The sequence below is a fragment of the Anabas testudineus genome, chromosome 7 (genome assembly GCF_900324465.2).
Source record: "Anabas testudineus chromosome 7, fAnaTes1.2, whole genome shotgun sequence".
In the NCBI taxonomy this organism is placed as follows: domain Eukaryota; kingdom Metazoa; phylum Chordata; class Actinopteri; order Anabantiformes; family Anabantidae; genus Anabas; species Anabas testudineus.
The window spans coordinates 16192121-16219288 of record NC_046616.1 but is presented as its reverse complement, the minus strand read 5'-3'; the positions used below and the strand labels follow the sequence as shown (position 1 = coordinate 16219288).

General features: G+C 41.1%; 1 protein-coding gene across 1 annotated transcript; it reads right to left on the bottom strand.

The window, feature by feature from the left end:
* Positions 1 to 7923: 7923 nt before the first annotated feature.
* LOC117152869 (metabotropic glutamate receptor 7-like) lies at positions 7924 to 9118 on the bottom strand. The gene has a single exon (XM_033326038.1). The coding sequence runs from the start codon at positions 8437 to 8439 to the stop codon at positions 7924 to 7926; it is 516 nt and encodes a 171-aa protein (XP_033181929.1). The 5' UTR covers positions 8440 to 9118.
* Positions 9119 to 27168: the final 18050 nt, after the last annotated feature.

The window sequence follows — 27168 nt, the reverse complement described above, 5'->3', positions numbered from 1 at the left end:
CACAATGTTTATTGTGTTTTTAAGTGTATTGTCAAATTAGCCTGTTTTTCACCGTGCTCTTTACTGTGTGAGCTGTGTGAGTGAGACATGAAAAAATATGATGTCAGTGACCAGTCTGTATGGTCAGTCCACCACAGTGACGCGACAACTGAATGGAATACCTGAAATTTTATATACATATTTATAGACCTACTTCTGCCTCTACCACATGGTGCAAAATGTCCCAACAGTCCCCCGAAGTTGTACTGGTTTGAAATGGGGCAACTACAAAACTTTGTCTCTCTCAAGATGTATTATAATTATGTTGTTAATCAACTTTCCATCTAAGGACAACTTTAGTTCAGTTTATTAATATATTTAATACACTGATTTAGGACCAAATATGTTTAAAATAAATTACATTCCCATCAGCCTCTGCTGTATTTTGTGTTAAGTGCCAATGAGCAAAAGTTGCGTGGTATCATTGACGTAGTTTTGAACACTACCACTATTACTAGTACTAGTATTGTATTAGTGAATTATGTTCTTATTCTTTTATTTCTAGCTATAGCCCCACATTTCAGAGGGAGATATTGTAAGTTTTACTTTGCTTTACCAGTTACTTTACTGAAGAAGCAAATAACTGAACTAAGATGGTGAGAATTAACACTATACTTCCAAACATCATTATATTAATGTGGCCATACTGAGTAAACAATCATCGCTTTACCCAAGTACAAGATCTCAGAATCACTAGTGTGACGTAGACTGTTACAAGATGTTATCAGTGATCATCACTCATGTTCATAGAGACCAGTCCGCAAATGCTAGCAGACTAACAGAATGAAATAAGATGTTAAACCTAAAAAAGCGATGCCTGCTAATCATGAGCATCACTGATATTAGTATTTATCCAAAGTACAATGCGGTGATAACCTTAACGAGTTATTGACATGTGTAACACTACACTATACACTACCCTTTACAATACTATAGCCATTTAACTGTTCCTTATGGATTACATGTGGTTGTAGGCGACTTACATTGTTTATTAATTTGTGTATTGTGTATTAATTATGATGTATAATTTAAATTTTACACAATTACAGGTGCATTCAACCATGTCTACCTTCATCTATTTATTCGTTCATCAGCCTTCACTTAAAAGGAGCACACAGGATGACGTACAACTGATTGGCAATGATAAATACATAAGCACTGCAGTGAATCTACATGTTTGTGTGTTATAAATAATTTATTAAATGTTAATGCTTGTGACTGCTAAACTGGAGAAGTTAAAGTGTTGTCCTTGCATCCTCCTGTTTGCTCCTTTATTCCTAAAAATGCAACTTTTTTATGTATTAAGAGGGAATTCTCCCTGACAAGCCAAGCCACAGGATTAGTCTTAAGTGCAATGTAATTTCTCAGGGTGCCATGTGATTTAAGAGCTGGATGTGGAAAGTGGTGAGAGAGTGATAAAACAGAGAACAAAGCACAAACTCGGGTCTCAGAGTAACCACAGCGTTTGCATCCTTTCGAAGCGGAAGACACCCAGGCGTTAAAGGGGCATTTTAACAAATTCACTTTACTCATTTACCAGGATTTCAGGAACTGTGAATAGATAGGAAATTGCCTGGTAAAACAGATTATATTTAAAAGTCAAATTTCTTATCAATCTACAGTATAAACATACTTCTTATTTAGTCATACAGCACAGACGTCTGCTACGGCTCAATGACTTTGTAATCAAGGCCCTGTCCATAATGTTTGCATGGATCACAGATCACTGCATTGGAACAAACCGCAATGAGCTCTGTGATAATGCCTTTCAACGCAATCACGGGATCATTTTCTGCTGAAGCAACAGGGACATTTTTCCTTTTGGAGGGATGAGTGAGAGACCAGCCAGCAGCCAGCAGAGACCTTCTCATGCTTCTCCACTCATCCCCGTAAGAGGATCGGACGTAATGGGGTTTCCTCTTCTCCGGCTACTTCTGCTTGCCAGATAAAATGCATAAAAACTTCTTAGTCTCAGAGTGCTATTCTTGTCACATTTTACAGTCATGCTGACAATAAGTTTTGAAGAAACACCGGTGTAACCTCAATGTGAACTAAGCTTTTAAGCAGGTGCCCTCTTTTGCCTCCAAAGCAGTGGGAGAAAATGAGGGTAATAACCCGGCCGGGAGAGTCAAACCCCGCAAAGCCAGGGCTGGCACCTCATTAAAGATGCCAAGTCAGTACTAAGCAGCTACATGTAGAATTACGACACCGAAATAAACTAGTATGTTTCTTAATACAAATTATTAATAAGATGCAACATCCCTTCGCTCCTGTGAGAATGGTTAAGACCTTAATACTGAATGTGCCCAGCTTCTTGTATTCTCTCTGTAGCGGGATGCTGACCTAATGATCTCACGTCAACAGCAATGACAAGTTGTCCGACAAAAGGATATTTTATTCATTCTATTAAAATTGCATCAGTTGTTCGCACTGCATTGTGTCTGTGTGTATGTGTGAATATATTCATGTTCTACTGAGCATGAGCACAACACCACTCCTAAAAAATTGAAATTCATCAGGCTGTCAGGCAACATTTCTCTGCTGTTATCAGTTTAATTACTGCCTTAGCTGACCTGAATCCACATTTTCTCATACTATTTGACATATTATCCTGGAGCAGAGTTCATGGTCTTAGCTGTCACAGACTCTCATTTGACAACAAAAATAATGTGAATTTCCTCCACTTCCAATATACAAGTCTGTGCAGGGTTAGTTAGAAGTGATCCTTAATCCTGGCACTTAAACTCAGAGCGCTTCTGTCCGGCCACATAGTTTCAGATAAACGCATTCACCTGCCTCACAGTTCTAACGCCATGTTCGCACCCAAAAGCTCATCTGCTGCTTGTCACGAACTGATCTTGGCTTGTTCGCTTGTCACAGAGCTCAATCTGATTGAACTCTGACCTGCCAAGTAGCTCGATATCACTGACATCTCGTATGTTTCACAGAGCAGGTGGGATTGACCTCTCTTCTATCGACTGTTTCTATCCTTGTTTGCATAACTGTTTGCACAGGGACACAAGTAGGAGATGAGAGGGACATATATATGGTGCAGCTAGCAATGCTAACACCTGCAATCTTTGCTTATAACCCTGCCCATATTGCTTCTATCCCACATGCTTTTTCGCCCCAGCATGTGAGTATTATCACTTTGCCAATCTGGGTCTGAGTGGACCATAAATCAGTGTCTGATTAAATGACTGGAATGAAAACCAGCAGGACACTTATTTCCAAGGACCATGCTGATCACTAAATTATCGAAGGCATTCAAAAGGAATAATAATAGTACAAAATACATTAAATAAATAAAGTTTATATACTACATGTGTATTTTATTAATATTTTTCTTTTTCCAATACAACACCATATTATATGGCTTGACAGATTTAATAAGGCTGTTTACTATAAATTTCATACACAATGCTGTGACATACTGTTGGAAATAATGGTAGTTATATTGTGATGTCTGATGGAGAAGGCACAGATTTTGACAAACATGATAACTTGCACACTGCTACAACATTTGCATAAACGTTTTAGTATAACTGAGGTGTCAACAACCCTTTAAAGCCTGTCAGGCAATTTTGTCATTTGTGAAAAGGGTGTTGCTAAGTACTTCAATGTGTTAACTATTTTGAGAGTCAGCCATTCACACTCCCATGTCTCATTGCCAGCTCGTCTTTTATTTGACACAGACACGCCAACGTTTCAGTCACAAACTGTCGTCTTCTTCTTTCTCAGGTACTGAATTGCTAATGTAATGCTGATTTGATTTTTACAGAACATGGATCCAGTTAGTGATGGTTTGGTCCTTGTGTATTTCATCAGTGACCAAATTCACAGCTTGACTGCTCAGCTATAAACGAGTGCTTGCACCCTTACTTCAACCAGAGGGAAACCAGTTGTGATCCAAGTGTTGTCATGTCCATGCAGATTAGTGCACTGCGTGTAGTTTTTGGTGTTTTTTTGTTTGTTTTTTTATTTGTTTGATTTTTGTATTTCTGGAGGGCCTATGTAAAAACAAATAATTAAATTATACAGATTGTAGATCATTTCGGTCATAACCACATAAACTGTCTACTAGAACAGCAAACTAGCGATAATAAAGGTCTTAATAGGTTTCAAAATATGATCTGAATTTTTATACTAGTGGTAAACAGAATCATTATAATAATTACATTCAATGAATATAATAAAAGCTCATTACTGGTGGCTAATTTTTACTTTTAAATTAGTTGAGCTGTGTGTTTAAAAGCCTGAACCTTAGTTTGGAGAGAAGTGACAAGTTAGTCAACAAAGTGGATTTACTTCATTATCCGTGTCTCCTTCATATTCATAAGGTTTTAATGTAGTGAACGGGGTCTTTGTGTCACACTAGGCAAAAAAGCCAATTAGCGAGTGATGGAAAGAAAATAGAGCCACTGGTGTGCATCATCAAATATCCATGAGACTGTTGTGTTTCCATTCATATGGTGGCTTTGTGTGCAGACTGTACTATAGCTACTCATATGGTGCAATACTTGAAATAGCATATCTGAATGCAGTGCTAGAGATGTGACTAAACACATTGCTGCATTCATCCATGAACAAATGGCAACCATGTTTAGAAAAACAGACATATTTAACCTGTGACATTTGGTGTCACTTTCACAGCTTGTTATGTAACGTGGCCGTGCGTGCACAGACACACGCAGCGACACACACACACACACACACACAGAGCCTTCATATTCCTTTGGTGTCCATCTTTAACACTGTCAGCTGAATAGATCACACTGCAAGGCTTCAATCTCCTTCAAATCAATCACAGAGATGATTCTGTGGGAAAAAAAAAAGGAGAGATAAAACGCCGGCCGGAGCCTGTCAGGGCTATGAGAGCAGAGGACGTCAATGCTTCATTTAGACAGCTAGTCTGAAGGGGCCGCTTCCCCAGACAGGAGGACAAGACAGAGTTCACTTGCATTCAATACAAAGTTTTGCCTTGGTCTTTGGGAGAAGAGATGCGACAGAAAAAAGCGAGCCGCACTCCCTGATGTAAATGTCATCTGGATAAAAATCAATTTAATGATTCATTCAAGAGACCAGGTCTCACAAATGGACAAAGTTGCCCGGTCTTTTTTAACTACGGTGCCATCCTCTCCGAGAGCGAGTGCGTGCACATGAGCAGAGGGTAAGGACCGGATGAAAGCTGCACAACATCATATCTCGTGGTAACAATGCAAAAGTTTGACTGATTGATTTTTGTCCCTCCTGTGGCATTGCTGCTTCTCATTTCCAACACAGCATGAAAGGCAGTGAAATAAAAACATCTTAGCAGCAAATCGGCCTCACCATGGCAACAGTATTGATCAACCCTCCTGGGCCCTCTGAGAAATCTATCCCTCATGTCAATTTCCCAGCATTAACAGTTCAGCAGCCACTCATGTCATGAATAGACAGGCATGATATTTAGCATCTGGCAATAGAATCTACAATCACTATTTAGCTTCCCTGATGATTCATTTATCACAGGGGTGAGACACAAAATGATCTGATAATATTCACTGAAAACAATGCGGGAAGTAGGCTAGCAGGACAGCTCAGGGACAGGTCACTGTCCGCAGGCTTTCAGTGTATCGATTTAAAATCCATTAGATTGCTTAGTTATGGAGCCTATCCAATGATCAAATATGATTTAAATTGCCAAAGACAAGAAATTGAATACTTCGCCCAAAGCCCATGACGTCTCTTTCACTTTGGCTTGAGATACAAATCAGATTTGTGTCTTTAATTATATCTGAGCAGGTGGTCTCTCAGGCCTTTGATGCTTTTGACTGGAATCATCTGATAATTGATGGATTGGAGTTGAAAACAATCTCAGTAACTTGTAATTGCTACCGCACACTAATCAAATGCTGTAAAACTAATGAGGGTAAATGGGCTAGGAGCTCTCACTTCTATTGATTGTACAGTATCGCATGGCTCCACTTTTAATTTATTAGAAATTCCATCATCTCCAGTGGTACCAGCGAAAAAAGTAAAAGTGCTGAAGGGCCAACAGATTGAGAGGCAGACTCCATGTATCTTCTTCAGGTGTGCAGATTTGGCTGTGGCGTTTAAATCCACCTTTCCAGCATTGCTTTGGGGAAGTGAGAAGGAGCTGTGCGACAACTGCTGCCAATCCACAGATTCCTCAAGCTTGATTAAGGTGCCTGAGCTCCAGAGCCACATAGCTCATGGACTACACCTACATTCCTGCAGCCTGACACTTTACAGAAAATGCCTGTACACCTGATGTGAGGAGGAAGAGGAGAGGGAATTAAAGAATCGTCTGTCTTCCTTTAAACCCTCTAAATTTCACAGATTTATTCATGGTAGTGTTACTAAGCTTGCCAGAAAAAAAAGAGGGGGGTCTTACAACCCTTGCATTCTGCAACAAAATAACGAGTGTAGTGAGGATGCTTCAATGCATAACTGGAGGGTTTTACCAACTTGGAATGATAAAAATGTAATTTGTTAAGTCAGCCTAAAAAGAATAAGTAGAAACCAAAGCCAAGCTGGATATTGTGGTGGAGAGCATAATCGTCTGATGTCTAATTGTCAGGACAGTGCAACCACAAAACCCAAGTGTTGCCTGTGTGTGTGTGTGTGCGCGTGTGTGTGTGTGTGAGAGAGAGGCAGAAGAGAAAGGAAGAGGAAGACTAAAAGCATGTTAAGTACTCTGATGGTCTTACAGTCGGAGTTAAGCGGCTACTTACAGCCAGGCCCACGGTTTGTCTAGCTGAACAGAAGCAAAACACAAAATGACCCAACTGCGTGTTACAGTGTGTAACCACAAACCATAAGCACCAACACTGCAGCTCAGCTGCTCCTGCATGGCTTCAACACTGCTGCCTTCACATGAGAAAAAAAAAAAAAAAAAAAAAAACAACTGCTACAGTGCAGACTTACAGCTGCACATCTGCACATGTGCGAAAAACATCCACATGATATTTTGACTAATTAGATCTTTTGCTATAGAGATGTGCTTTAAATAATTCATCTGGTGTGTTTGGTGCCCTGCTGCGTTTCCAATTCCACTGCAGCACCAGCAGTAGGCCAACTCTATAAGCTGACTCTCAGCCAACGAGAATACAGATGTGTGCCCATAAACCTGAGCTAACTCATTCTGAAATGGTGCAGATTCATTTCATTTAGACGCAGCCATCAAGCCCAATTAGTTTGCAGATAGTTTGAAACGAGCTCATTTCATAGAGGGAACCCCTGTAGATAGAAGCAAGCCAACTCGACCATAAATCAAGGCTTTGAGGTTCAAAACAATCCATAAAAACCCTGCAGTCTTTCCAAAGAGGAGCCGAATATAATCGTGTGCCATCACATGTCGCAGGCCTTTTATTCTCAGGAGGGGGCTGTTGAGTTTGGGTGTGATTGTGTCAGGCTGTCAGTGCCCACTTATCCAGACTCCGGAGTGAGACTGGAACAGACGGGAGCAGTTCTTTCAACACCATCGGGGACAAGCAACAGCACACTCAGCTGTCTCATCCACACAGTGTAGTGGAAGGGGATAAAAAAAAAAACCTCCCAAACCCTCTTTCTCCTTCCTTCTACTTCCATATTTTAAGATGGAGAGAATTAGAGGCAACACACGGGAAAATAAAAACACACAAATGTTTGTCATGACCTGGAAATGGCGCATTTACGCATGAATCTAGATTCTCGCTTGTTTACCATGGCGTGCCTTTTCATCTGCCTCCCGTGGGGCAGCGGTAAGGAGGCGAATCACTTTCACTTTTCTTTAAAAATGAAATAGGCTGATAATTAAAAAAAGAGCTTGTGCATGCTGCAGCTCTCTGTCGGTGACAACGCAGACTATTTTTACTATCCCCACTAAACTATCGCACACGCTCAGAGACTTGCCTGAAAGAGGCGTAGGATGTTGGCAACCATAATCGATACTGAACTCGCAGAGGCTCCGATGACTCCCACCACTTTTTCAGGCTTGACAAACACCGGTGGCTCCCCATTGGTGCACCTCACGTCGGAGGTGTCCTTCGTGATCAGGGCTTGAACGAAAGTTAAAGACTGCTCCAGCGCGTAGGTATCCCTCGAACAAGTGTCCAGCACCCGAGCGCCTAAGGTGATGTTGGGTAGGAGTTGCTCGTCCTGGTTAATTTGGTCCAGCGCGTACATCATGGCCTCAAGCCGCTGGATACCGTTCTCCTTTTTGAGGTCTCCGCACGGCGTGCCGTCGGCTCCTCTGGCGTGCACCGGGAAAAGTCCACCGAGGGTCAGGTGCCCCTCAGTCCGGATTGAATGTGGGGCATAAGTCTCCTGAGCAAGCGCGAAATCCACCACAGTCCTCACGAGCCAAAACACTCTCCACACAGAGCCCAGCTTTACGCGCACGTCGGAACGAGCCATGATCAACTTTTAGGAAGGATGGAGTCTGCAATCCGCTGACGATGTGACCACAGAGGCTGAGAAGTTTATCAACACGCACCCATCCTTGTCACCAGGGAGGAGATTCAACAAGCCGGGATGAAGAACCAAGACGCAGTGGATCGCTCAGACAAACTGCGCCCATCGCCGTGCTGCGAGGAGTGAGCGCTGCAGCTTGTTGAATAGTGAAGCCTCTGACGGTAATTTAGTCCCCAGTGAAAGGAAAGCTACATCCATTAGTGAGAAATATCAGTCAAGGAGGGTGAACACTGGACGCAGATGAACTGGCCTAATTTTGTCAATTTACTCTAAATCCGAAGCGCTAATGGAAACAAGGTGAAGCCGCCGCGAAGAGCTGACACATCTCCACAACCTGAAGCTCCACTTGCACCAAATGAAATGTAGTGAATTTCAACAATTTTCTATTTAAAATCGATTCTTAGTAGTTAGGACCAGCAGAAGTGGGTGACATTCTTCTTGCTCAGACCAACTCCAGGGTTGCATAGCACATCATCCCCCCCAGTGTCCAAAAAATAAAAAAAATAAAAATAAAAAAAGGAAAGGAAAGAAAGAAAGAACGAGTGGAAAACGATGAGGCTGAGCTCAAATGTGCGCTCACTGAGCACAGGACTCAGAAAATCCAGTTAATTAAAGACGCTGCTTTCCCTCTGTCTCCGCAACCGGTCGCATTTATACGAAATGAATGAGTCACAGCGAGGGATTCACTGTGTGCGCCGAGTTCTCAGCCCCCTTTCCTTGCGAGACGTCATTCAGCTGGGAAAAAAAAAAAAAAAAGAAAAAACATAGCATCACTTCATGGCATGGGTTTTCAGGAAGTTGGTCTTCCGACATCAGTTCAAGTAGAAGGTAAACAACGACGAACAAATGCACATCTAGACTTTATCAATAAGACAAGTGTTCCTCTGAGTGCCTCTCAGCGCGCCGCAGCTCAGCATTCATGATCATGATCCCTCTGTCTGTGTTTCCCCTCCCTCCGTCACCGCCCCCACCTCCAAACACAGGCACATACGCGCAAAGTCTGAGAGCGTTTTTCCTTCCCCGTTTTGATGTTGACGGTGGCAAGCACCAAACGCAGATCTGTGGCATTATGAAAACACAGCAGAGCTGCCGCAGACTAAAAAAAAGTGCCTCTCCTGAAATAGTTTTGGAGTCATTACTGATGCACCTTTAAAATAGAGGGAGGGAGGGAGAACAGACGCGTTTGGAGGGGTCCAGGCTGGTCTCCCAGGCAACCCTTCTTCAGAAGACACTCCTGATTCATCCTGCAACCTCCCCCCCCCCCTGCACACACACACACATACACACACACACACACATCCTGTATACACACACACCATGCTGGCACAGGCGTGCACGGGCTGATGAGAATTAACCACACCTTTAGGAGCAAGGAGCCCTCACATCTTCCTAACAAAACACTATCACCACCAACCATCACCAACTATTTAATTGCACAGATGGTGCTTTTACAAACAGGCAGATCATGATAATTTGCTTTCGTGGGCATGCATTAGCCAGGGACTCACTTGGCAATTTGTGGCATTAATTAAAAGAGGGAGTTTCTGTGTGTGATTCAAAGTAAATCTAAAACAAAAAGAATGGCTCATGACTGCTGTCGTATTCATTCGGTGGGTTACGGTGTGTGAGGCGGTGCACGCTGAGCACTCTGTATATACATAATTCATGTATGATTGTTCATTTTCAATTATAACCTTAGAAACTGACCACACCATCCACCACATGTTCAATAACAATCAAGAGCAGGACTGCTGTTGTTGGAAAAAAAAAAAAGACTGCAGCGCTCGTGGGGAATGGTTAAACAGGAAACAGTGAATGGATTAAAGGATAAGACAGTGAAGTTGCTTTATTATTGAATAATAAACAGCCTGAGAGTTTTTTTTATTGGGAAAACAATTATGAGGCATTGAGTTCCATTTTATGAACATGTTCGTTCCGTTTGCTTCTGTTCAATTAAAAGATTAGAAAAGGCGATGCAGCTCTAATTGAAACATGTCCTATTGACACTACAGGCTCGGATGGACACATTTCTAATTAATTAAGTTGAATAGAGATTAATTTATCCTAATCCTGCCATGTAGTATATTTATCCTCATTAGCCTCACTGCTAGCAGGAAAGATGTCTTTGCACAGACAAATCGTGCACATCCACCTCTGAGAATGGTAATGTGCTTTGGGTGTCCACACTGTGCACTGGGGCCAAAATTCATGAGATGTACCAGAAATACATTTAAGGAGTCTATGTGGGAACTGCCGGCCTCCTCCACTGTGCGCACAAAGAAGCAGGCAGGCAGGCAGGCAGGCAGGCAGGCAGGGCTGGAAAGATGCAGCAACAGTCCCAGTAAATGACACTCTGAGAGACTGGTGTCACAATGCACGACACTAATTTCACTGCTCGGACTCTGCAGTGAGAGCCTGACTCCCACTTACACTGTCAACGGAAAGGTTACTTTTGAAAAATGGGGCCCTCGCCGTGATTTAATTCACTGACTAACCCCAGGAAGAAGGGCCTTTCCCCTGGGGAGGCTGTGTGATTTAGACTGAGATTACACTTCGGTTTGGATCTTCCCTCTTTCCCCTTCTTCGCTTTCACAAAGACACACAATAACATGCACTCGTGCACGCAAACATGCACTTGCATACACACACACACACACGCTTTCACACTCACACATTTGGAGAAATTCCATTTCAATTTCATCATAGGGTGAAGTAGGAAGCAACAAGCCAGGAAGAGTGAGAATGTAACCTGGAGGAGGCTTATGTTCAATATATAGACGACCGAATAAACAAATACAGTCACAGCTTCCTCATGCCGGGGGTGCACTTCATTTCATTGTATCTCAGCAGATAAATTATAGGCTCCTACGAGAGACCAGAGCTTTTGATTCAAACATTCAATAATACGTCTGCTTGATGCAGTCTTCTTCAAGTCAATTACAGGGCTGGCACTGAGTGCTTCTTTAAGGTAAGACGAATCAAAGAACAATAAAAAAGTCAACCTTCAGGACAAAAGGCAATAGGGTTTCCTTACGGGCTGACACTGGGCACAATGGGGTCTGTCTGTCAAATTAATTAACCTGGAAAGCTGTTTAATTCCCAGACTCAAATGAAAGGGCCAGCGTATCCACAGGAAAGAATTAAATCCAGAGCAGGAGGTAATGGCATGTCGAGGTGATTTGTTCGAAAGCATGCAGGCCACCAGCCTGTTTGGAGTCATGCATATTCTGTAGGGGTGAGATGTTAATGTGAGATCAATGTAGGAGCAATGTTAGATTAGCAACATGAAGGTCACTGAGCTGCTGGGCCTGCATTTTTCATTTTGTACCATCTGCTTTGGAATAATAAAAAATCTTTGCTTTTCTTTGTCACTGGAAGCAGAATCGGTGCCTGTGAGCGGAAAAGAAGATTGTAATTCTACAGGCACGCTGTATGGGAAGATGAATTCTTACCTCTTCTGCTGTTTATGTCAAAGATAAAGCAGGTGCACTGCAGCTAGGACAATGGACTCTGCATGCTCTCAATTATGATAGTAATCCATCTGTCATACCTGCTCCCTCCTAATTATGTCTTTGTAAAGGTGCTGCAGAGAGCTCAGTGCCCATTCACACTTCAAAATGCGAAAGATAGACAGATAAGGAACGAGTGACCACTGGAATACATAACTGCAGCGGGTAGCTGGGTAACAAGAGGTTTTTCTCCCCAGGCTATCTTTGAAACGTGTGGGTTATATGACAGCAAGGCTGTTTAGAAGGTGATACAGAGATTTGGCCTCTGAGACAAGAAAAAACTTGGAGTGAGAGAAAAGAAAAGCCACAAGAATATGAGCCCACGACAGCTGCTGTTTCCCTTTCTTGTAGATATGATAAATGCCAGCTCCTGATTGGGAGCAAGCCTGCAGACAGTAATGATCAGAGGTAATATTTGTGGCATTAACAAACCCAAAGGTGCTGGCCTCCCACCCACATAGTCCTGAAATCATCCAGAGGCCTTATTAGAGGGTGACTAGGACTTTGTTTTGATGGCTAACCTCATGGTCCACTGGACTTCTGTGATAAGTGGGTGTAACTGTGTTAGTTAGCCAGGAGGACTTTAGCCACAAATCTGATTGTGACAGCAGATCTCTCATCTTGTGCCTGTTAATTAGAAGACCTTCTGAGCAGTTCTGGATCTCTGTGAATTATTGTATCGCAGATGTCTTCGTGGAACAGTGTAACGGATAAGACTTTATCCACAGGCTTTGAGAATGACTCACAACTATCCGTCTCCGTGTGTGTGTGGGGGTGATATGACACGCCTGTGTGGGGACAGAGAGACAGGTACACATAACAGACTACCTTTCATAACTATTACTCAGCAACAAAGAAAAAGAAACCAATGTAAAATAGTTTATTTACCCTAATAAATTATGAATTTACAATAGGATACAATAGTAGTTACCAAGAAATGAGCTGTGGAAATGAGGAACTAAGTGATGATTAAAAATCAATAATAAAGTAGATCCTGAATAATTCAATGACTATACAGTATATAGTATAAAACACTACATTAAATGAACAATTTGACACTTTGGTAATTACATTTATTCCCTTTTCTTCAGATTAGATAAGATACATACAAAGCTACAGGCAAGAGTTTCACATACAGTGTCGAGATAGCTAACCCTGGCTGTATCCATAGGTAATAAAACACATCTACCAGAACATTTAAAGCCTCAGAAAGTAACATGATATATAACTGGACTTGAGTCTGAGTTCTGCTGGAGACGATTGCTGCATGTCATACTTCTTCTCTTCTCCTATGTCTATCTCTTCAATAGAGAATATATTAAAAGACCAAACACCCCAAAACAAATCTTGCAAATGATAATAAAAAAAGAAAAACTTTTTTTATCTCCTGGTACTTTGTTTTCAGTGTCTTCTCCCTGACTTAGTTACTAAGCCTGCGTTGGACCTCATTAGTAAGACATTTGAGATACAGTACAAGTGTCTTTCAAATGACTCAATGTAAATGCAAGTATTGTTACCACACTGTAGAAAACGTGTGGGCATTCAGGCATTGAAGCGTTAATTAAAAGTACGAAAGTATTAAATATACTGAAAGCACCAAAAGCAGAATGGAACTACTTTTAATCGTTTGATGTACTGCCAGCTGGTTAATCCATAATAATACACCATCAATTAAAAATTGATTATATTTTGTATTACAAGTGAAAACCTGCAATGTAACTAGTAGCTCAAGCTATCAAACTCATTTTCTGGAGTAAAAGTAACCGAAAATGGAAAACACTCCAGTAAAGTACAATTACAACTACAACAAGCATTGCCCTTGAGGATGTGTTGTTACATTTTACCACTGATAATATGTAACGATAAATTCACTGACATATGTCCATCAACATATCGACAGCTTTCCTGAGCGCTTGTGAATCAGCTGCTCATTAATTCTCACTAATTACATGTAGTTACATACAGAGTAGTAATGTCATGATCACTTTACCATTCCTTACCCATTCTATCTTCTTAAATTAAGCGTTGTCCTTTTCCCTTTTCTCTTTTACAATTGATTCCTGTCTCTATCGTAAACATTGTCCACCAGTGTTGTTCTGAATATATTGTAGCTCTGCACTCGTGATGAGCAACTCAAAAGAGAGCAACACTTCCCGCCTCAGCACCTGCAGATCTCTCTCTCTCTCTCCCTCCTCCTTTGTCAGCTGGGACTTTCCTGAACACGAAAAGAAGCACAAGTGCCAAATATCAGCGTGTTTAAATAGACTAATTTGGGCAGATTAAAACAATCTTCATGTTAATGAAAATGCTAACTAAGAGACACTGCACATGCTGTACTGCAGATGGACATAATAACCTCATCATCGCTTTCACTTTGGCACGCGGGTCTCGTATTTTGTTGTTCACTTCACTTTATGTTTTGGCAGCTGGTCACATACCAACACAGCGAGATGGTGTCTGACATATTTGCATTGCACAAGCCTCTTTTCAAACCATTTCATTTTTGCCGGCTGCTCATTATATTACTGCAACACAAATGAGCTCATTTCTCCGTTTTCAGATGAACTTTAAACTTGAAAAATGTTGTTGTTGTTGTTAAAACATTGTGGGAGAATTATGCCCATGCTTCTTGAATTAACAGCAGTGCTGTTTGTGTTGCAAATAACATACTTTCTTCATCTTACACAGCTCATTACCATATAGAGCTGCTAGCGAGGACTGTGGTGGAGGGCAGGCCTACTTATTTCAGATAAATGCCCCTGCAGTCTCTACCGGAGTTTGAAAAGCACAAAGGCACACACACAGACATACACATACACACAGACAGAGGAACACACATAAAATAAAAACTTGTTTATGGTGCACATGAACGTCTGTCACTCATTTTGGTGATTCACTTTTAAAAATGACCACTCACAGCTGTCACACAAGGTGGAGCGATAAATGACAACCTTTAAGTCTGAAATCTATTCACTTGAATGGCCACTTAACAGTCTCTGCCTCCTACACCATATGTCACCTCCTTTAAGAGGACATTGCACACGGTTAAGAGAGTTAAACTGCTAACTGCTCCCCATTTTGACCATATGCAAGCCCTGTGGAGCATGTAGCCTGACAGTAATCCCTTGGGTTTATCTGTTCAGTGCTTCCATAGTCCCCCTGTATCCCTCCTGTCGCTCAGCCTCACTTGGTCTCCCTTTAAACTCCCAGTGGACCACAGTGGTCCCATAGGAACAAAGTGGCTGGAACTGTGCGATCCCCAGGGCTGGTCCATCGCTGGGACACCGGGTCCCTTAAGGAGCCATCACAGCTGATCTCTTGCATATAGAGGCAGAGGGTAGAAGAAGAGATGCATGTTAATATATATATATATATATATATATATATATTTATGCAAAATTACCTATTGGGTTCCAATAGTCACGGCTTGTTTTGGATGCACCATGAAGATGAAAAGCGTGACGATCAAGTCACAGCACCTATAACCTAGTAAAGTGAAGAGGAATCATGGCTCAAAGTGAAAGAGAATAACAGGGCACACACTGTGTTTACAGAGTTTTGAGGGAGGAATGATTGTGTATTGTAGCATTTAATGGGTGCCCGACAGTATCAAGTGAAAATGAGTCCTGTCAACACAGGGCACAGCACAATACAGACAGAGCAGAATGGGACTTCTTATAGTTGCTCTGGGATTGAATAAAGCCCAGTTCATTTGCTACATATCACGTTTTGTTACATGGTTTCTGACAATTCCTCATATTTCAGCCATGGAGCTGGCAACGGGCGTTTTATATCCTTCCTATTTCCTCCACCTTTCAGCTTGCTTTAAGCTCCTCTGTGTCATGATAGTGTTTTCTCTCCTTTTGGAATTCTCCCTTTTTTTGCTTTCAAGCTGAAAATCAAATCTATAAATCAAAGGCAATGGGAGAAAGACACAGGGACTGAAGGGCATTTAAATCCTTTCAGAGTTCCCAAAGCTTGAGAGAGTGAACCAAACAGGAAATTAAAATGGAGCTGGAAATGGTAGCAATCCCTCTTTTCAGGGGATTGAAACCAGGTGCATTTCTTAACACTTCCTCCTGCTTTATATTCTGTTCTGTTGGGATCCTCCTGTCCCTTATTAATTTCCTTGAGAAAGGAAAGGAATTATACCCTTTGTGCTAAAAACGCCAACATTTCTATAAGTGATTCTTTTTTCTAAATAGTTGGTTTTTTGTATCCTGAGTCAGCATAAGAAGTTGTAATGCTTAATGTGCAAAAGAAAAGCTCCAAGGTGTTCTCAATTTGGATCCCATGTGGGCTTAGTGTTTCAGTCATCAGGCTGCAACTGTGTCTGCTCACCTAGCTGTGTGTTTTACAGAAATACCGCTGCTGAACAAAGTTGTTGGCTGACCTTCAGTCTGAACCTAATTTGCATAAAAGCATATTATTAGACGAGGTGCAGCCACCACTGAGAAAACAATTTGCCCACACTTGACAGGCACTGATCACATTCATGAATGAGCTGGTGACCATAGTTTATCACTGATGTCCTAAACATATGGTGGCGTGGGTCTGCAGCCACAATAGCGGCTCTGTGAAGCTCAGGCACCGCATTGTTTTGAGCTGTAAATGTGAGACTGCAAATATGTTCACAAAGACGCCGCTGACACGACGATGCTTACTTACCCGTTCTCTGTAATGGTGAGTCATGGCAGCTGGACTGCTACTCATCCAAGTAGCTTCATCATCGTCAGGTGAAGCTACTTGGGGGAACTGGTAATCTTCATAAACATAAATTCATCTCAGTTCATCGTGTTCGCATGTTGTCGTGAACCAGACTGCTGGACTAATTGAAATGTTGTACAAAACAAACCAAACTCCACAGTAATTCATCTAGACTCAGTTGCCTTCACACTTTGTACCTCTGCCCAAGGATCTGACTCTCATGAGTCTTTGTAGACAAATTATAGAAAACTAATTACGTTTTTTCCTCTCAGAAAGGCATTTAACGGAGATCTGAGACATTTAATTGAAAGCTGACAGTGACACATTGAGATGAAATACATGGCTCTCACTCCTACAGCTGTATAGAGGAGAGGCTATCTCAGGCAAACATTATGAGTCATGTAATTCTTCACAGTCTCATTGCAGAATTTTATTTAAAGCTAAGCCTGAAGCCTACACATACAAGACATCCTCCATGATCACCTAAGTAATACTTCTGAATAACACACTATAGGCCTTCTCACATAATGTCCAAACTGGTATTGATGATCAACATTCATTTCAAGCAACATTTCCTCATCTAGGAAGTACCAGGCCGCTCAGTACTTGATAAACATAAATATGTCTACTGCTCATGGTGCATAGATCAATTGTTTGTTTTGTTTGTTTGTTTGTTTTGTTTTGTTTTTTTCTGTCTCCAGCTGAAAAGTCAAGGAGAAATTCAAAACTCATACATAATCACATCAAAACGACTGTTGTATGAAAAATGATCCGTCTGGTTCCGTCCTCCAAACGACTCCAATACAATAAATTGCACACACATCAAAGTGACGTTATAAATCACGGCAGACTCAGGCAAAAGCAGGAGTGAGAGACACGCTTTCCTTTTAAGTGGAGGCTCACAATTGAACCTCGGGCACTAGAGTCCATAAATCGCAGCATCAATTATTAACCCAAATCTGTTTTAATGTGCCAAAATAAACCCCAGTGGGCACGCTAATGCAACTAGCAGGAAATGAGGGGAACAGATAAAATGACCAGTGTGGTCCGAGTCGACGCTTTTTACATGTGAGCTGCTCCAGAGTGCAGGAAAAGCATCAAATGCAGGTCCATCCTGTTAGACTTAAGGAACCACTGGGAGCCATATTAGCATTTGAATAATAGAGAATTCCATTCATTTAAGAATGGAAATATGCTGGTAAATTGAGCTTTGTTGACATAATCGATGACATCCTCTGAGACAGTGCACAAAGATGAGACTGCAAGCAGCAAAGCAACAACAATTCCTGTTCTCCCCAGGGATGCTTTCAGAAAGCACAGTGTGTCGGAGTTCACAAGGTGATTCAAGTGATTCGAAAGCGCTCCCAAAGCAAAACAGCAAACTATTAGAAGACAACGTCAGCAATCACAACGGTGCTGCAGAATTGTGCGTACATATCGTGATCACGGGGCTGAGACCAAAGCAAATAGAAATTCTTTCCCCTCAGGGTCAGTCATTTTCTGTACAGTTCGTTTTGCAGTAAATGTTTTGCAGCATTTTTATTAACCTGTTCACATAGTACACAGCAGCACGCTGAATTCAAAACCTCTTCAGGGCACTTTTGGCAAGACGGCTGTTGTGAGTTCAAGTAAAGCCATTATCAGTTTTGCTCTTTAAATCCACAAACAGTGGGAATACACAGACTGGTGAAAAATGTTCAAACTCTGAAAAGAACAAACTGTACAAACCGAATGCTGCAGATATTTTTCTCATTTCATCGCTTGGGGAAAAATGTTAAGTTGAGGCACTGATGACATCTTCACTGCTTAAACTGTTTATTATTTAATTATTCATTGTGTTTTATGTGGGGGAAAAGAAAGCTACACTGATATGTGAGAGAGGCCTAATTTTGAAAATTGGCTGCTTGCGAGCATGCAGCAGCAACCCAGTTGCTTCCACTCTGTGTACATGATGCAAAACCTGTAACTGTTTTTGATTTTCACACATTACAATTTGTGCTTGGGGCAAAATATATCACAGCACCATGTCTAGCCAGTCAGTCAGTTGCTGTTGCTCTTACTTATTTAAGCAACTGGCTTTATTTCCACCCAATGATCACTGGAGAGGCTCCGCAGGACGTGCTCAGATCTCTTCCTTCATCTCACAGAGGAGAGGAGGGGAGTGTGCAACATGAACACTGCAGCTGTCTTATTAGTTCTTAACTTTCCAACTTAAGGCTCCAGATTGACAGGAAAAAAAGGGAAAACATGTTCATGCAGGCTGCACCATAAACAGTGGCAGTGATAAATATCTGTTGTCACTTCCAACATGACTCACTTGTCTGAGTCTCAGCATTACTGCACACAAAGGAGGCTGGAGCAGAGCAACCATACACTACTGCAAAATCTTTATCAGATTACAGATAATAGATGCACTCTATAAAATAGCTTATGTTACCAGAGAGTGAGTTGAAGTGGAACACAGTTCAGCTCCAAATAGTGAATAATGAGCATAATTTTATAAAAGCACACACAAGCATTGATGCAGGTAAAAAGCCAAACAAGCTTTCATTACTCTTTGAATGGATGGTCCATTCGTGTGATTTAATGTAGGCTTCAGTGGCTTATTCCTGTCCTTGTCTTCAAAGTGGCCACTCCAAACCACCCCACAGGCACCAGAAAACTGTCTGTCAGTCAGTAAAGAGGAGTTTTTTAGTTTACATTGAAGGATGTGGGGAATAGTATATGGGGCCTGAAATTATAATAATTATAAAATAAAGGTGTCTCTGTTAAAAAACTCATACATGAGTGTGAAATATACATGTGGTCTGTGCATGTTCCTGAAGCGAACCCTCACACATGCAAATTAGGGGGATTAATGACTCTAAATTACCCAAAGGTATAAGTCTGATTTATTGTGTGAATTAGTGATTATGCTAAAGTAGACGTCTGCCCAAGTTGTTTTCCTGCCTTTATACCAATGTTTACTGTGAAACATTCCTGAGGCTCCTGAATAAGAATGAGATGTCGAAGAGTGAATTTGGGGAATTTAGTTTCCTGTTAATGCAGCAGCTAAGAAAAAGCCAACATCCCTGTTGATACCAACTATTACCAACTTAAGATCAGCACAGTAAAGATCAAATCATACTTTTTGTATCTGGGTGTCCAGTGCACTTTCAATGACACTATTTATATTACAATCCTTTCAACATACATTAAGCTGATAAGTACATTATAACTCAAACAAGGAGTGAGAATTAAATGTCATCAAAATAATTTATAGGACTTGGATGAACTAAACAATGAGTAATAATAAAGTTATTTTCTAATAAGATCTATTTTATAAGCAGCTGTAAGTAAACAACATTAAGTAAGTAACTATTTCATTTCCAGGTTACCAGGCTGTAAACGGTGTCGTTGGCTGCACTTCAAACTTGCTTTATCGTTTTATTATTTCAATACATTTTAGCTCACTGGCAGGATTCAGATTTTCGACCAAGTGCCTTCTGGAAAAGGAGTTCAAAATTAATTACTTGTTAACATTTACAAATCCAGACTTTTACAATATGGACATTAAGCTGCAGACATGCGATGACTCATAACGTGAGAGAGTTGTATTATCGACCTATTCCCTGTCCAATGAACCATCAAATCTGCATAAGTGTGAATCTATATGACAAAACGTCCGTTAAGATCTAAAAAAATGTTGCTGATGGTCCGGCCATGAGTCATTTTCTTCAGCATAATAGAACATTAGTTGAAGCTCTTTGGCGGCAGAATAAATAGAATTAAAATCAATGTGACTTAATTAAATCTCATTTACTCATAGCCATGAGCATTGTTATGATTTGTGTCAAATAAATCCAGCGTGTTTCTTCCACAGAATACATAAGCTGAATTTTACCTCTGAGTAATTGAGATCGACTACCTCTAATAAATGCCACACACTCCAGGATGGAGATAGGATTGGCAGCCCTTTAGAATCCCTCAATTTTTATTTCCCTGAACAGCGACAACATGCAGCGCACATATGCTGCCAAAGAGCATTTGCAACAACAAAAAAACATTCTTAGGAATCCTCCTCCCTGCATTCAAACATTTCTTCTATTTGAATGCATCAAGCAGCAGTGGAAACAGAATAATGCTCCTATAATCTTGCAGCTTTTTAAAAGCTAATGTGGGCATGCTCCCCCGTATGCAATAAGTCACTTTGTTTGTTGAAAACTCGCCAAGTGGCAAAAAAGCAGCTGCTATCTCTGCAGTCTCAAGGGGCTAGTTAATTTTAGAAAGATAATCTCCTGCAATATGCTGAGGGATTAAGACGTTAAAAGTCCCAGCATGGGAAGACGATAAGGGCGTACAGTCATGGACTGCGAGAGGGATGCTGGTGAATTTTGGGAATACAATAGAAAAAGTATGTTACCGTGCTAATCAGCATGCAGATCAGGAAAAACAAACACCAGTTGTCCAATGACGTATTTGTGTAATTTGCCACTATGCCTCTTTCTCTGAGCCACAAATGATGATCATGATGACAGCAGTTCATCTTTGGCTATTAGCATTGTCTCCCAAGGCTACACTGCAGCACTTTCTGGAGAGATTACCTGGAGGAGGAGAAGGAATGCCACACTGAAGTAGGGGAAGTACTGCGTATGGCTTAATCAATGTCATTTGCATATGCGGGATAAAACTAATCCTCATTAGAGGGAGGTTCTCCACCTAAGGCCCTTTCTTGTCCTTTCCAAGCAATCCTTCTCTTATTAAATGATCCCTTGATGATATTCACCTTGCCAGAGAGAACAAAGCAAGCTATCACACTGTGTGCAGAGGGAGGGAATTCTACGGGGCGCTTCGACTTGGTATGAAAGTGTGATGTGATGCAGAGAATAAAGACCTGGGTTTGGCTGAGCCGAATGTTGGGGAGAGTTCAGAGCATACCTGCTATAGTGCTGTTTGGGTCTGGAAGTCAACCAAACAGCAAGCTCCATGTGAATAACAATGTGTGGATTTGCAGGAATCAGGTTCAAAGTCTGTGAGAGCACAGCAAGCTTGGCTCGGCCACCTGCTTGCTCCTTGGGCTCCGGCCAAAGTTTTTTTCCAGCCAAGGGTAACAGCCAGGGTTCCCCTGATTTTTCTGAATGCAACACTCAATATAGAGGGCAGAAAAATACAACTAATGTGTCTAAAGCAAACTGAGGAATGAGAAGACCTTCCTCTGTCGGAGGGATTTGTGTCACATTAGAGGGATGCTGAGCAGAAAAGAACTAGGTTTCAAAAGATCCCTTAAGGCCCTGCATTGTGGAGACAACCTCTTCCCTCTCACGGGCTCCTTTCCGTATAAGATAAGCAAATTTACACTGGCAGACATTTTCCTGGTGCAGGAGCTGCTTAAGAGGAGGCTTCATAGGTGGGCAAGGCTGATAAGACGACAGCCAGGATTGGAGGGCCTGGAAAGCAGCATAAAAAGATGACAGAAATCAGCAAGAGGGGGATTTCTCCCACTCTTTCATTTTTTTTTTATATCTCTTATGCAAAGATCCACCAACAGGATGAGGTTCGAGCAGAGTTGACCCGCCCGCACTGTAGTGGTGCTGCTCTTCATGTTTATTTCTTCATGGCAACGTCCACCCCAGGGTGCCGTTTGGCTGTCTTTCCTGGCTGAGGCTCACAAGAATCTTACCCTGTTTATAAGCTATCAAATGGATTACAGACTCATTATCATTATCGCGAGGCCGTAGAGGCCTGTCCTTTATGCCACATTTCTACTGTGTCAGCCACAAGCCCCCAGCTCCACAGCAGGAGAATGCTAAGAGTTGTGTGTGTGTGTGTGTTTTGTTGTGCATGCAAGTCTGTGTGTGTGTGTGTGTGTGTGTGCAAAGCACAGCGTAAAGAGAAAAGCAGCTGCACTAAAGGCATGGCTGATACAGTTTTACACAGAGTCTCATTTCTAAAGTTGGAGCAAAGCGATTGGACACTGAGTTTACAAACAAACTTAAACTTCACGGCCATGGCAAGGCATTACCTTCCAATACGCAGCAGCAGCATATAAAATGAATGGCTATTACTGCTCGCTTTTTCTGCTCTATTTTTTCTTTTTACAGCCCTGACTGCTGTGTTGCACTAAACCTAGATATTCACATCGGCTGCAGAGAGCCATGGCATGTTGGTGTGATGTTAGTGTGATGTGAAGCTCTGAACCCAGCCACACATGAGGCAGTTTAACATCACTACCCACCGTGAATATACCTACGAAAGGTGATGAGAGAAGAAACTAGTGTAAGTCGGTTTGGAAATGACAACGCTGGCCTGAGCTTCTCTAAATCAGATTGATGATCCATTTTCTCTGCCCTGGGGCCGCAGTAATGTAAGGGCCTGGGATGCACCGGGGCTGCACAGAGACAGATGGGACCTTGTCTGCTTTGACCTTGCTGAGCTAATATTTCTCCCAGGCCTTGTCTGTTGCCTCATCATTAAAGGTGCCATGGCTATTAACATTGAGGGAATACTTCAAAGACACTGTTTGCTTGGACAGGACACAATCTGGGCAAAGAAAAATCACATCAGCAGAGTAACAAGGCAAAGAGGAATTGTTGTGTGGTTACATTGTTTATGGATGCACAATGTTTGTAAGTCATGCAGCATGTGAATAGTTTCCAATCACACAGCTTGTTGAAAATTAGTTATAACGTTTGTTCTATTTTCAATCAGACCATTCATTACATGTCAATAACCTGATTAATCAGCAACTATTTTGATAATCCATTATTGTTATATTTTAAATATTACACAAGTTAGTTGCAGCTTTGTCGAATGTTATGCCAAAGCATTTCAAGTTCTCTTATTTCATAGCGTTCTCTTATGGTCTTTTTCAGATTTTTTTCTAATTATATCTTTTGAAACTTTAAAACAGCTGTTTTTTTTTTTTTTTTTGGTTGTTTGTTTTAAAAAAACTTTATTTTATCAAATTCCTTGCAAATCCTACTTAATATACCTTAATAGATAAATAATATATAAATTTGTGGGAATTTATATCCACAGTCTGACTAATCTGAGCTGATCTTTGTAAAGGTGTCTGGTTTTGTGGTATTTCATTTTCCGTTTTTTTCTTTTTTTTTTTTTTGTTAATTTAATAACAGTAATTAGGGAAATATATCTGAAGATGTAATTAAGACCATTCACGTCCCGCTGCCTCCTGGCTTTCCATGTTCAACATGGCTGTTTATTTGATCAAGCTTTCCTCCTTGGTAAGTCATTCCTTTTGCTGCGTTGTGGGGTTTTAAGCCTCAGAATAAATCTTCTGACATTAGGAATGAATTGCAATGCCGGAGCAGACCAGGAAATATGGTCTAGGAAGCAATACAGCACGTCACTGTTACTCACCGCCAGCCACTAAGAGAAAGATAAGGAAATAATCACAACAGAGAGGCGAGGGCCAACTTCAGCCAGACTGCATTGACAGATGGGCTCCCACTTTTATTCTTCGGTATCCCTCCTCACTTACTTTATCCAAACCCACCAGTGCTCTTTCTGTTGATATGTGCTAGCTTATAGAGACCACTTAGTCTTTCATAACCTTTCTGCTACTTTGGCGCTTGGTATACAATAAAGCAAACACACACCCCACAAGCCCAAACTCCCTTATCTGCAGTTCCTTATCTCTCATTAGCTTTGGCCTGTGATGGGTGTTGGGGGTTTGCGGCGAGAAAATAATCTGTTGAAATATGGTTTCATTTTGGATAGACTTTATCAGCAATCAGCAAAGCTATTTACATTTTGTAATAATGAAGAACACTGTAAATCCCCCAAGTGCCCTTGTACCATGGCGTACACAGCACAACAGCGGGTGGTAATCATTGTGTAATCACTCAAAGAACAGTGCACATCTAAACACCCGAGCCTCTGGCCACTCCCACGGCAGTCCAGCCCCTGATATTTGCAGGTCTTTGATTTGTTCAGGGATCTAAGCAATAAGTAAAGCCTCCTCATGGCCTTGTAGCCAGATTGAATTGAAAAAAAAAAACATGTTGCACCTGGTGCAGCAAGAACAGAGAGGTGAAGCAGCAACACTATATGATGTCTGGAATCTTATTGAAAATCTGATAATAATATTTGGTGAGCTTAATGGTTGCTTTCTGCAGGCTACAATCAGTCTCACTCAATCCTGTTTTCGTACCCACTGCTCCCCCGACACCCCTCTCTGTTTCATCTTCTGCCTCACTTTCACAGCAGGCGGCTGACAGCGACGCATGATGTATGGTAGCTTCTCTCAGTTTTAAAACCCCTGGTACCACATCGTTTTTCCTTTGCATTTCCTTTGCATGTTTTCATCTAGAATGAGCGTGTATGTTAGTGAATAATCAATGAGAATCACTCAGCACGATCAGCACGATCATGTCCGCTTGTTGTGTTTATTCTTCGCTCCACTATGCTCAGAATCAGCTGCAGAACAGCAGTTGTTGCGCTGGGATTCATTGTCCTGCTCAAGGACACTTTGGCAGAACAAGAAAGATGCTAATGCAACAGAGACTTGGATTTAGACTGTGTCATTACACTCCCTGCTCCTTTATAGTAAATTTAGGATGCCAACTCATGCTGTATATTCAGAGCCTCCCTCTTACATGAATGTGCAATGACCCAATTTGCCCACAAGGAACATTAAAGTTTCATCTAATGTGTTCTAATGGAGTCGTACTGACTTTACTGAAAGAAAGCGGACCACATCTAAAGTCATATCTATCTGCTGTTGTTGCTGATTTTAACAGGAGACATTTCATTAGGACTTCTTCCAGAAGCATGGACAATACATCACTTCCTCTATAACACCTAGAGGCCTTGAAGCCACAGTGGCATTTTCATTGTAACACATTTGCAATAATTAACCGAGCTAACTTTTTTATTGTGATTAATAATGGAGTAGAAGATAGCATTATTGAGCCACACATTAAATGGCACTCATTAAATTGACTTTGCTGAATGCACCAACTCAGACTACTAAGCAGGACTGTGGAAAGGTCAGTGTAATCTTTGTATAATTTAGCTGAGGAACAATTATAAAATGGTCTAACAAGAGTGATTTCTGAGAAGTAGTGTGGAAGAGACACCTCCTTCTCTGTGGAACTAATCTTCTAATTGTCAAAATGTGAAGATCCATTTCACACTATAATGCAATCCACATAACTGAACCGTTTTAATGTATTCGTACTTTTCTTTCTTTCTTTCTTTCTTTCTTTCTTTCTTTCTTTCTTTCTTTCTTTTTTTGCTGATTTATATCTCTACATTCATAAATTTCAGAGAGAAAAAAAAATGTTTGTCACTTTTTTATAGTACAACAAAGAGCCATTGTTATAATTTTCTGCCAGATTGAGGTTAAACCAGTGTTTTGTAACCTTTTCACTCATATTACTCACTTTTGACTCATATTTCACTAAAGGACAAAGATTAGGAAAATAGTTCCAGTTGTGAAGGGAGCGCTATTAAACAAACAAGACAAACAAATTGCACGTATTCATTAATTTAGTGTGGAAAATAATCCAATATAAAAAATGTGTGACCTTCTAGCTTTCTGAACATCTTTGAAGAATTGAAGAATAATAAATTAAAACCAGAGCTTGGACTCCACCAACTATCGGAATTGAATGTATACAAATGACCTCTACTCAGTTGAGGTTGACCAACAAAGATCACATTGAGAGCATGGTGTGTAATAGTTCAGGAAGTCACAAGAGCTGTGGAGTAACAAAACTAAAAGCCTCTCTTGTGGTGGCTAATATCAACGCTCACAAATCCATCATCAGGAGAACATTGAATAACAATGTGCACAGGCAAAGTTGAAAACGTGGAAGCCACTACTCTCAAAAAACAAAACTAAAAAATATTACTACCCATGTACAGTTTGCTCAAGGTCATGTGGATAAGCTAGAAGGACACTGGAAGAATATTCTGTCTACACATGAGACCAAAGTAACATTTTATGGCCTCTGCTGTGATGCCGCTGAACTAGGATGACTTGTCATCGTTGATGGTGTTAAAAATTCAAGCAAATTCCACAAGAAAATGTCAGTGTGTCCATCTGTGAACTGAAGCTCAAAAGAAAGCAGATTATATGGTAAGAGAAGGACCCTGAACACACGAGTCACTCTACCAAAGACTGGTTAAAGCAGCAGAAATGTAATATTTGGGAATTCATTGTGTGTGAATGGCCAAATGCGTGCAGTGGAGGGAATTGAACAGGCAGTTCATAAGCTGAAAATGTCCTATAAGGAGAAATGGCTCCAAGCTCATGGGAAGTGCTGATAAACAGTCGCAATTGTGGGAAAATGAAGATCATATCAGTTGATAAAAGGACGTTTCAAGCACTTCCCTATATAAAGTAGTTAAATTAGATTAGCGCCACATCAACAGGCTGCAACAGTGAAATGCTAAGTTGAAGCATTTATATAATATTGTAACATAGTTATACATCAGTTAGAGTTTTGAA

Excerpts from the sequence above, each read along its gene's own strand:
- LOC117152869 (XM_033326038.1), bottom strand. The coding sequence starts at position 8,439 with ATGGCTCGTTCCGACGTGCGCGTAAAGCTGGGCTCTGTGTGGAGAGTG.